General features: G+C 35.8%; 1 protein-coding gene across 1 annotated transcript; it reads left to right on the top strand.

The window, feature by feature from the left end:
• The first annotated feature begins 654 nt into the window (after positions 1 to 654).
• LOC124436816 (transcription factor E2F4-like) lies at positions 655 to 3,785 on the top strand. Its single transcript, XM_046986790.1, has 7 exons — positions 655 to 801; positions 930 to 1,039; positions 1,218 to 1,488; positions 1,576 to 1,840; positions 2,476 to 2,532; positions 2,612 to 2,656; positions 3,455 to 3,785. Exons 1-7 carry the CDS (start codon positions 676 to 678, stop codon positions 3,598 to 3,600), a joined length of 1,020 nt encoding a protein of 339 aa, XP_046842746.1. The 5' UTR covers positions 655 to 675; the 3' UTR covers positions 3,601 to 3,785.
• The last annotated feature ends 8,866 nt before the right edge of the window (positions 3,786 to 12,651 follow it).

Raw genomic sequence — 12,651 nt, 5'->3', positions numbered from 1 at the left:
CTGAATTGATTTGTCTGAATTGATTTGTCTGAATTGATTGGTCTGAATTGATTTGTCTGAATTGATTTGTCTGAATTGATTGGTCTGAGTTGATTGGTCTGAATTGATTGGTCTGAGTTGATTGGTCTGGAAGTTTTGAAATAAATGTAGCTAATTTTCTTTCTTCGGCTGATCTGTGTTGCTTTTGAACAATGGTTTTATAGTTTGACAATGCTCAAAAGCTGTCAAAGCTCATCAGCTTAAGTCCTTGTGTATTCGGAATTACTTCTTGAACACTGTCTATGCTTGTCTATGCTCCTGTAATCATTACATGTGTAATTGTGTAATCATTACATGTGTAATTGTGTACAAAAATTGTAAGACAATTACTTAGTAAATATCCTATTTAGTAATCACTGTACTTAGTAGACGCCCTGTTTAGTTAATACCCCCTGTCAATATCCTATTCGGAAGACACTACATAGTAGCCACCCAACATAGTTGATACCCTACATAGTCGACACACTCAATGATAACGGCATGAAAGATGATTGTCAAAACGAAGACTTTGGTACTCCCCCCTCAAAAGTATTTGTGTCATCATTAAAAACCAATAAAAACGAGCGGTATATTTGAAAGTGAAAAAAAGGACCAATAAAATCACTCGAAGATTTTTGTTCGTTTTCTCCAAACAAAATGGCCGATTTCACTAGTTCACCAGGAACGCCAAGCGGACGGCACGAGAAATCACTTGGTTTATTAACAACGAAATTCGTAAACCTTTTGCAAGAAGCCAAGGATGGCGTTCTTGATTTAAAAATGGTTAGTATTGATTTAGCGTTCGTTGGATTGGAAAGATTCTGTGTTGAATTTCATCATGTATCCCCTGGCTGTTCGTTGTCGAAATCATGGAATGTTGTAACGTTTATTTAAAACGTATATTTGTTCAGGCTGCCGACACACTTGCTGTACGACAGAAGAGAAGAATCTACGACATTACAAATGTGCTAGAGGGAATTGGCCTCATCGAGAAGAAATCGAAAAACAGCATTCAATGGAAGTAGGTATTTCCAAATAAATTGAAAGGATTTGAATTTTGTAGGTTATTTGCCCTACAGTACAACGTCAAATGAAGAATATTTGCAGCAAGATTCTCCGGCCCAAACTTACACCGGAAAGCTTTATGCACCAATCATTAACCAGCCTTTTATATTCATTGCCTAAACTTCTTTCAACAGGGGAGCAGGTCCTGGCTGTAACACGCGTGAAATATCAGAACGTCTTGTCGATTTGAAGCAAGAACTTGCAGCTTTGGATGAGGAAGAGAGGGTTCTTGATGAACACAAATCTTGGATTCAACAGAGTCTGAAAATCGTCTCCGAAGATTTTGATAACGAGAAGCTGGCATATGTAACATATGATGACCTATGTCAGTGTTTCCGTGGTGATACACTTCTTGCAATCCAAGCTCCTGCCGGAACCGAGTTGGAGGTCCCAATCCCAGAAAAGGTAGCTTTGCAGAGTGAAGGTGTAAAGGTGAATTGCTTGCATTTGTTTTGTATTGTCTTTTTTGATGAACATTTTTGTCCCTTACAGAGATTGGGCATTGACAGACGTTATCAAATTCATTTAAAAAGTCAGTTGGGTGAAATAAATGTCTTACTGGTCAATAAAGATCCCCTGAACAACCGTCCAGTGGTCACACCTGTACCCCCACCCTTATCCTTACCACAATCATCTACATTTCCAAATGATGACAACCTGTTACCTATTGTTAATGAGAAGATCACTACAGTTGCCGAAAAACCTTTAGATTTTGGAAAAACGAAACAGTCTATTGCTATGGAAACATCTCTTTCAGGTGAAGTGTTTAATTTATTTCAATTAAAGTTGATGCCATACAACACAAGCATGGGTTCTTTTGTTCTTTTAACCGCCTTGCTTAAAGTTGCCAACTCCCCCCGTCCATTATTGTATGCTGCTGTTATTCAAATCAATTAACTGTTCAGTTCTCACAAACATATATCTGAATAAATTTTTTACACATTTTTTATATATTTGTTCATCGTTAACCCCTTGCATGGAGGTAAATGTAAACACCCTGGGGCCGGTTGCACGAAACTTGGATAGCAAAAATTTTCAAACTTGTTAAAAAGGTGTTTATATTTTTCTTACAACAAAGTAATTTTGTAATCTTTGAAACGATATTTTATTTCAGTGATTGCACAGTTCAAATTGTATACTTATCTCCTGTAAGAGGTTTTATGAGCGTTCAGCAAAATTTGCTATCCAGTGGATAATGCTATCCAGGCTTTGTGCAACCAACCCCTGGTGTTGAAGGCAACATCCCTGCATGAAGTTGATGGTCACAACCCCCCTGCATGAAGTTGATGGTCACAACCCCCCTGCATAAAGTTGAAGGTCACAACTCCACTAGCATAAAGTTGAACATTTTTGTTATTCAATCAATCAATGGTACAGGTATTTTATGTTTAGAGTGTGAATTAAAACAAGTGGCAAATGAGATCATATTTTCAAATGAGGCCAAACCAGGTGGGTATAAACAAACGTAAGGTTAATTTCACTCTCGAGGACATTTGTTTTAATGTTTTGTATTTGTTTCATTGAACAGAACCAATAGATGTGTCAATGATCGACGACTTAGTTTCAGCTGAAGGTACAGTCAAAAATTTATGTTATCTTATTATTTTATCATGTTTTATCCTTAGAAAGTAAGGGGTCACATAAATCCATTTTGGCCACAATATTCCTGACTTTTAGACTTTCCACCTCACTGAGCCACTTAGTAAGGGATACATCCACAGGGATACAGGTCTCCATTTGCCCTCATACAGGTTTCCATTTGCCCTCATACAGGTCTCCATTTGCCCTCATACAGGTTTCCATTTGCCCTCATACAGGTTTCCATTTGCCCTCATACAGGTTTCCATTTGCCCTCATACAGGTCTCCATTTGCCCTCATACAGGTTCTCCATTTGCCCTCATACAGGTTTCCATTTGTCTCATACAGGTTTCCATTTGCCCTTACAGGTCTCCATTTGCCTCATACAGGTTTCCTTGTCCATTTTCTCATTTGTCTCATTTCCATGGTCTCATTTGTCTCCATTTGTCTCTTCTCCTTTTCCATTTGTTCCCTCATATTCCATTCTCTCAGGTTTCCATTTGTCCTCATAGGTTTCCTTTGTCTCATGGTTTCCATTTGCCTCATGGTTCCATTTGTTCTCATAGGTTTCCTTTGTCTCTCATGGGTCCTCATAGGTTTCCATTTGTCTCATAGGTTTCCATTTACCCTCATACAGGTTTCCCTTTGCCCTCATATAGGTTTCTATTTGCCTTCATACAGGTTTCCCTTTGCCCTCATACAGGTTTCTATTTGCTCTCATACAGGTTTTTAGTTAGTCTAGAACATTATATACACTAACATTTTCCATGTATACAACTTTTTTATTGATAGTTTTGGCTCCTCTTCTTCGACTCTCCCCACCAGCCGGAGATGCTGACTATACCTTCAATCTGACAAGCTCCGAAGGCGTCTGTGATCTATTTGACATTCCAAATCTTGAGGCGATGCCTGCTTTTCCAAGTGTCTCTGCAACATAACCATCGAAGACCATAACATTTCTACTATTGTACTGACATTTTAAAGTGTTATATCATGTATCATAAGAGGCGTGATGATCGAACCCCCTGGATTTGTTCGTATCGAACCCATGTTCCAGGAGGGGAGGTTAATTGTTATACGCAAAATAAAGTAGGGTGGGATATACCTGTCTTTTCAACATAAACTTGCAAACCTGTCTTTGTTTACTCGCTTTAGTTCCTATCAATACCATCTTACGGGAGGGGAGGTGAATACACGAAATGATATCAGGGTGGTGTGTACCTGCGTTATGTTTACCTTTACGTCTATCTTTATGTCTACGTTTATATCTATCGATCTAACTCACCGCAATTGACCAGTGAGCGACTTAAGTGCACATGTCATATATTGCAAAATGAAATCGTTTAATTGCTTAAAATTATCAGGTAGACAAGATTCGTAGAAAAATTCCCTTACCTCATCTATAAAATTTTCCTTTTCTGCTCATGTTATGTGTCCTCACTATTTAATATTAAATGCACCAAATATTCCAAAATAACGATGGTAAGCAATGATGGATGTAAACAATTTTGTAACCTCTCAACTCAACAGATGCCAGGTACCAAAATGCCCGAAAATTTACGTAATCCTTACGTTACGAAATGCACAATGACGTTACATAAATGTCCGCTGACGGTACAGAAATTCCTACATTGGTTACAAAAGTGCCCTACGATCGTTAAACGAATGCCCGACAAACGTTACAAAATGCCTCAAATGTTACGAAAATGCCTGCTTTCGTTACGAAATTTTCCCATTAAGGTTACAAAAATGCCTATACTTTTTTCTGTCTACCTATCTATCAATGTTACAAAAAGGACCAGACGTTACAAATAGGAGAAGATAGATTTCAAAGGGATCAAAAAGGGTTACGAAAAGGATTTCAGCAGGATACAAATAGGGCAAAATGTTACAAAAAGGATCAACGATATTACGCCTTTATGTCGACCTTTTTTTGTCGACTTTAGTATCTATCTCAGACGGATTTTATATTTTTTACGAGGTGCTTGTAAAAAATTTTATGGGGGTGAGCTGGTAACGAAAAGACGTATAACAATGTAAGGGTCTATAATTTAGGGTGATCTGGTAGTGCAGCTATTGATGGTTGTGTAGAAAGTTGGAAATTTTTACCGTCTATTGCCTCGAGCGCGCAATACATAATTTACTTCGACCTATACTTTGTAACCATGATACCATCATTGCAAAGATGAAGAACGGCATTAGCTTTGGTTTCATGTCAAGCTATATCATTATTAGACAACTCATGTTCTATGGACGAAGACAAACTATGTATACATAATGTCAGGCATTGCCGGGTGGTGAATAAGAACAATGACGTAACCTTGAAGTCAACAACATCTAGTGTTGCGTGGCGTCATGGAAAACAATCGTTCTTTTAAGATTACACACGATTTTGTGCATATTTTTTTACTTGTCTCTTTTCACTATTATAGTTCAGTGGTTTTGACTTAGCTGACATATTGTTCGTTATTGTTTATTGTTACAAGAATTTTTCATTATCTTTCCAAGATCCTACCAAGATCCTTCTAAGATCAAGCAAGAACTTGATAGATCTTGCATAGTTCGTAAGATTTTTTGCATGACCTTGCCATGACCTTACAAGATATTTTCATGATCTAGCTTTACAAGATCAGTCTATCTAAGACCATGCAAAAATTGCCAGATAATGGATGATCGTACAAAATATTTTCATGATCTTCTCACGATATTTTTAATGCCATGCAAGAACTTGCAAAAATATCACAAAAATTCTTTATGATCTTTCCTAGATCTTACCTTGATCCCATAAAGATCTTGCTAGCGCATTTATTTATTGGTTGAGAGAACGACATTTCATACATGTCGGAAAACAGTTTCGACAGAAAAGTAGTGGAAGATATAGCAAAACGGTCGTGACATAAAATCAAAACAATGTTTCAAGCAAATTAGAAAGTGTTGGACAGTTATTGGGTCATTGATTGAACACGAAGTACAAATCACTTACTTTAAATCTCGCATAAGTTTAATGTAAATAATATTAAATATTTAATATTATTTGGACAATGTTCATTCATGACCCAACTACTTCATTTTATACTCGACATTCTACCCTCGTGTACGCGTACGTACCTATTTTTACTTTTTTCTGTTTGTTTCTCTTCGATACCAACCGTAGGTATAAGTAATAAATTCTTTCCCATGTTAGATTCATTTTAGTGAATCGTTTAATATTAATATTTGAGAGATATTAAACCAATCACTTGTGATGAATTGTTCAAAACTCAAAAGTATTACAAAAAAATCGGGAGAAAGAAAAAACACAATATGTATGAAGAAACAAAATTTTCATTCCATCATACCCAAGTCGTTTCCTGATTAGTAACTCTCGACAAAAATTTCAGTAAAGCGTGCTGAAAACATGACTAAAGTTTGTTAAAAACGTGACTAAATCTACCGAAGCATTAATTGAACGTGATCGAAACGTGACTCAAAACCAAAACGTTTGACGTTTTTCTGACCACGGTACTTGTTGTACGATTTAGTAGGTGTCATTTTAAAGTTTCGTTCAATAACTAAAAAAGAAACATTTAAAATATCCATGTCTTTATGTTAGTGTATTTTTTACACCGTTATAAAGCAATCTTCAGTATGTTGGAAAACTATAATGAACAAGTAAAGTAACCTTCAGTATGTTGGAAATCTATAATAAACAAGTAAAGTAACCTTCAGTATGTAGAAAATCTATAATGAACAAGTAGAGTAACCTTCAGTATGTTGGAAATAATCTATAATGAGCAAGTGCTGTATTTACTAATAAAGTGCTGGATTTACTACTGAATGGATAATCCCAAAGGTGGTTTGCAAGTAGGTCTTAAAATATTTATGAAACAAATATTTTGCTGCATACATAAATTATATTTCCATTGAAAAAACCTTGTGACACATTTTCGCACAGATTTTTTCATTCTCAAACACACCCAGTGACGTCACTGGATGAAATTCTTAAGCAGAACTTAAAGTAACAGTTAAAGTAACATATCAGTAAATATATCTGATAACTCAAGTTCTTATGTAATGTGAACAGGTTGTGTGATTGGCATTTCTTGTGCGCATGCGTCATAACTTCTTTTGATGTTAATATAATATAGTACAGAGATCAGCCAAATGTTGTTGGCATGTATTGATCTAATTTGTTGACAACTTTAGGATATAAAGATTTTTGCGCTTTGAAGACCATAGACATTTTTATTACCTTTTTTAAGTTTTCATCAAATCATTTATTTGTCACACCTCATGTTAGGGAAATGAAAATTGTTTTAAAAAATATGCTATGTAAACTTGGCAGTGATTTTGATTTTGATGAACAAAGCCTTTACAAAACCACAAGACAAATCCACACACAGAAGTTTTTGAAAGGAAAATATAGCTATAAATTTTCTTTTTCCTCAGTCATTAGTAAAATATTAAAGTCATTTCTTTCATCAGAAGTTTGTGGTAGTAATCAAAGGTTATATGGACATTGGAGGTTTCCATATTTAACTTTAAGCATTTTTTGTTTTACTTAATATAAACAAGTTTTATTGAGTTATAATGTTCTGATTATTTAAAAAACATTTTCTTGCTTATAAATACTTCTCTCCAGAAGGTAAAATTTCAGCAATGGCTCCACATCGTGGTTCCTTCATTGAAGGAAGATATATCCATGAATAACTGCTACCCATTCTAAAACACTCCACCGTTTTAAGATATTCACGATTATCATTCAGACCTCCCATGACAACAATTGTATCATCTGTTATAACTGCACAACACTTAAATCTCTTTTCTAACATGGATGGTAAGACTGTAATCTTACCTGTCTTAGTGTCATACATGATAACACTGTTTGATATTTTGCTATGATCATAGCCTCCAAAAAGAACAACTTGATCTCTCCATCGAACAGTTGCCATTCCACACAATGGATGAGGTAATGGAGGCATTTCCTTAAATGTAAAAGTCCTTGGATCAAACTGCAAAACTGAAGAGAAAACTTCCCAATCTTTTCCATATCCTCCATAAATAAGAACTTTATCATCAACAACTTCAGCTCCATAGTCACAGCTCCAGGGTTCAGGCATTCGACACAACTTTTTCAAAACATAAGATGTTTTACCTCTAATCTTTATTTCACTAATTTGATCCAATGTTGTATGTTTATCATAATCATATCCTCCAATGTGAAAGATTTGTTGTTTATAAACAACAGTTTGATGATGCCAACATCGATAAGGAAGCTTAGCGGGAAATGTCTTCCATGCCAAAGGAAACTTGTTAAGATTCAATGTCTCAATTGACTTGCATTCATTCCCTCCAACAACAAATAAATTATCATTATAAATAAATGATGAAGCATACTTGTGTTCATTTTCCATTGATGCAATGTTAAACCATTTCTCCTCCTTCCATGAAAATATTTCAACACTCCTGTTTTGGTAACCTCCAGCAATCAAAATATCACATTTTACTGAGTTCATCACCAGTTCAATTGATGATGTCAATGTTTGAACATGTTGTTCATTTATGTTCATTTTTTCCAGCATTTGAAACATTGTGGCTTTCATTTCTCCCATTTCTTTGGTCACTGTAGAAAGATTTTGTTGAACATCTTTCATTTCTTTCCTTGATTCCGTCATTTCTTTGGTCACTGTAGAAAGATTTTGTTGAACATCTTTCATTTCTTTCCTTGATTCCGTCATTTCTTTGGTCACTGTAGAAAGATTTTGTTGAACATCTTTGATTTCTTTCCTTGATTCCGTCATTTCTTTGGTCACTGTCGAAAGATTTTGTTGAATATGTTTTATTTCTTTCCTTGATTCTTTCATTTCTTTGGTCACTGTAGAAAGATTTTGTTGAATGTCTTTTATTTCTTTCCTTGATTTCATCATTTCTTTGGTCACTGTAGAAAGATTTTGTAGAACATTTTTTATTTCTTTCCTTGATTCCATCATTTCTTTCTGTATTTTCGTAGACAGACTACATACATCAACAAGTTTTTTATCCGTTTCAGCTTTAACTTGTTCAATTTTTCCATTTATTTTATTAATTTGCATTTTCACTTGATCCTCAAAACTTTGTTGAAACATTTCTTTTATCTCCGCAAAATCGTGAGAAAAAATCTTTCTGTATTCACATAACTCAGTTTCATGTTTAATCTTGTCTCGTTTGTTTATCTCCAGACCACAACGTTCATTAGAACACAACACTGGAGCAAAACCACAATTTTCAACATGTCTTTCAAGATCTTCGACGTTTATAAATTCTGGACAACCACGATCAGCGAAGTCGCAGCTTATCTTAAACTTTGAAATCAAGTTGTTTACAAAACGCGCTGAAAGAAGTGTAGGTACAGTCAAATTATCTTGACATTGAGGACATCTTTGTGCATTAACTCGTAGATGTTCTTCGATACAAGAACGACAAAAGATGTGTTCGTTATGTTGACACATTCTGGCATCTTTAGCGACGTTAAGGCAAATTGAACAGTGAAAATTTTCATCAACAGCATTCTTAAATCTCGATTCATCATATCCACTTTCGTTATTATGAGAACGATAGGCCATTTCATACGTCTTCACTTATAATTCAGCGTGAAAATTAATCCAAATGTAGACGATAAAACAGAATAATGCATGGTCAATTCCAAGAGTAACCATCCCCCACCCGGGATCCCCTAGGCATTTGCCCTGGAGACCTTTCTCGGGGGTCGGGAGTTTGCTCGTAAAAGAGATGCTGGGGAGCCGGGTATTTTACTCCAGCAATAATACCCCGGGGATTTGATACCATTTTTGTACGCGAGTCGCGACTATTGATTTCTATTAATCGCGACATTAAGTACCGATTCCCATCTCCTGGTATCCAGACGGATCATCGTGCAGTTTTTTTCCTTACCCAGTTGCTGATGATGTAAAGAGACCTTAGGGAGTGAAGGATTGCGAAACATGCACGGGAGTTTGCTATGGGCATTATGTCACCGATGTGTCAGAGCTGCTAAATTTATATGCAGTTGGCAAAGCTATAAGGAGCCCGCCGCCGTCTGAAATACTGGCAGACTTTCACAAGAATCACAGTGGTGGATGTGTAGAGGATACTGACATAAGCATGCTTGCCAAGAAATAGTTGCTGTCAACCAAAGATGTTAAATTGTGGCTTCAGCACTTGACGCAAATTTCTGTGAACAGGGAAAAGAGGTGCTGAAAAAGCAAAAGCAACAAGAAAAAAGCGGAGCAAGGGAAAGGAACTCAGGAACGAATTTCTTTTACTACACTTATTTTTTATAGGACCTCATATATCTTGTTTAATAAATTATTAAAAAGTGTTCCTAATTTTCGTGATTTAAAGTTAATTGGTCCCGGAGCGGGGCATTTGCCATTGGCATCTTGCCTGGGGGTTGAGTATTTGCCTTCTTGCCTTTCCCCGGCAGGGGGGAATTGAACTATTAAAACGAAAAAAATCAAATTCCCGGGGGGATGGTAACTCTTGGAATTGACTCATGCATAATGCAATAAGCAGATCTACAAAGCACATAAACAATATTTAAAGAAATAGGTACAATCGCGTTCACAAGCTTGGCATAGTGGTAGTTATCGATTGGATAATGATTTCAACCTGCTATCTTTTCTTTATACAACGTATTTTTATCCTGTGGATAGCTATCTACTGTATAGAAGATTTTCCCACTGGATATGACTTATTTATAAATACTTATTTAAAGGTCATTTAAAAATACTTTGGCCCCATGATACTTGTTCTTTATCGGTTATTTTGAAAAGCATGGGGACTAACTATAAAAACCCTATACTGATTCTTGAGTTATATTTATTAAGTCTACCGAAAATTGATGTAGGTGTGCGTTCGAGATCGTAGAATGCATCTTGTTTTTTTTTATATAAGGCAAGGATCATGGCAAGGCCTTATATTTTATAAAATGCGCAGTTTTAGTTGGAAAGCGGGTAGTTTTAAACTCTAAAATAGACAGTTCAATTAAATTATCGAGAAAATATGTTAGACTAACCAAACGTTAAAATGACAAAACATTCAAATTATATTGTCTTGTTTATTTGTAAAACAAACTAAAAAGTTTGAGCGTCTTAGTTTTGAAGTAAAATAATAATAATTAAAGTTTATAGTTGTTTGGTTCTTCAGAAATAAATTAAAAGCCACAAATTATTAAATTGAATTCATCTTGTTGTTCGCATTCATTTTTTGCAAACATAGTAATTTTTTTCTAATTGTGCTCTCAAAAAACTAAAAATGCCATTTTTATAGACCTGACTTTCATATTTTATAAATCGTTCTGGCGTTTTCTCTGCAAAATTACCAGATCCTCCTTAACGTAAGACGTTGGATTTGGAGCAAAGGCAGTTCTGAGTAATTCTTAAAATGACTGCCTTTATGAGGTGCATAACGGCAGTAACATTAAAGTTGATGCCATACAACACAAACATCTGTTCTTTATTTGCTTTTTAAGCCCCTTTCTTAAAGTTGCCAACTCCCCCCGTCCATTGTTGTATGCTGCTGTTATTCAATCAATTAACTGTTCAGTTCTCACAAACACATATCTGAATAAATTTTTTACACACTTTTTATATATTTGTGCATCATTAACCCCTTGCATGGAGGTAAATGTATACACCCTGGGGCCCGGTTGCACGAAACTTGGATAGCATTATCCATTGGATAGCAAAAATTTTCAAACTTGTTAAAAAGATGTTTATATTTTTCTTACAACAAAGTAATTTTGTAATCTGAAATTGATGGTCACAACCCCTGCATGAAGTTGATGGTCACAACCCCCCGGCATAAAGTTGAAGGTGACAACTCCACTAGCTTAAAGTTGAACATTTTTGTTATTCAATCAATCAATGGTCCAGATATTCTATGTTTAGAGTGTGAATTAAAACAAGTGGCAAATGAGATCATATTTTCAAATGAGTTCAAACCAGGTGGGTATAAACAAACATAAGGAAAATTTCACTCTCGAGGACATTTGTTTCAATGTTTTGTATTTGTTTCATTGAACAGAACCAATAGATGTGTCGATGATCGATGACTTAGTTTCAGCTGAAGGTACAGTCAAAAATTTATCTTATCTTATTATTATATCATGTTTTATCCTGAAAAAGCAAGGGGTCACATAACCCATTTTGGCCACAATATTCCTGACTTTTAGACTTTCCATCTCACTGAGCCACTTAGAAAGGGATACATCCACAGGGATACAAGTTTCCATTTGCCCTCATACAGGTCTCCATTTGCCCTCATACAGGTTTCCATTTACCCTCATACAGGTTTCCCTTTTCCATCATACAAGTTTCCATTTACCCTTATAGAGGTTTCCCTTTGCCCTCATGCAGGTTTCCATTAACTCTCGTACAGGTTTCTAGTTGCCCTCATACAGGTCTCCATTTGTCCTCATTCAGGTTTCCATTTGCCCTCATACAGGTTTCCATTTACCCTCATACAGGTTTCCCTTTCCCCTCATACAAGTTTCCATTTAACCTCATACAGGTTTCCTTTGTCTCATCAGGTTTCCATTTACTCTCAGTTTAGTTGTCTCATGGTTTCCATTTGCCTCATACAGGTCTCCATTTGCCTCATCATTTCCATTTCAGGTTTCCATTTCTCATACAGGCTTCCTTGTCTCTCATACAAGTTTCCATTTACCCTCATACAGGTTTCCCTTTGCCAAAATACAGGTTTACCTTCATACAGGTTTCCCTTTGCCCTCATACAGGTTTCTATTTGCCTTCATACAGATTTTTATTTAGTCTAGAACATTATATACACTAACATTTTCCATGTGTAAAACTTTTTTATTGATAGTTTTGGCTCCTCTTCTTCGACTCTCCCCACCAGCCAGAGATGCTGACATTACCTTCAATCAGACAAGCTCCGAAGGCTTCTGTGATCTATTTGACATTCCAAATCTTGAGGCGATGCCTGCTTTTCCAAGTGTCTCTGCAACATAA

The sequence above is a fragment of the Xenia sp. Carnegie-2017 genome, unplaced genomic scaffold (genome assembly GCF_021976095.1).
Source record: "Xenia sp. Carnegie-2017 unplaced genomic scaffold, XeniaSp_v1 HiC_scaffold_16, whole genome shotgun sequence".
Taxonomy (NCBI): domain Eukaryota; kingdom Metazoa; phylum Cnidaria; class Anthozoa; order Malacalcyonacea; family Xeniidae; genus Xenia; species Xenia sp. Carnegie-2017.
This window is presented reverse-complemented; position numbering and strand designations above follow the sequence as displayed.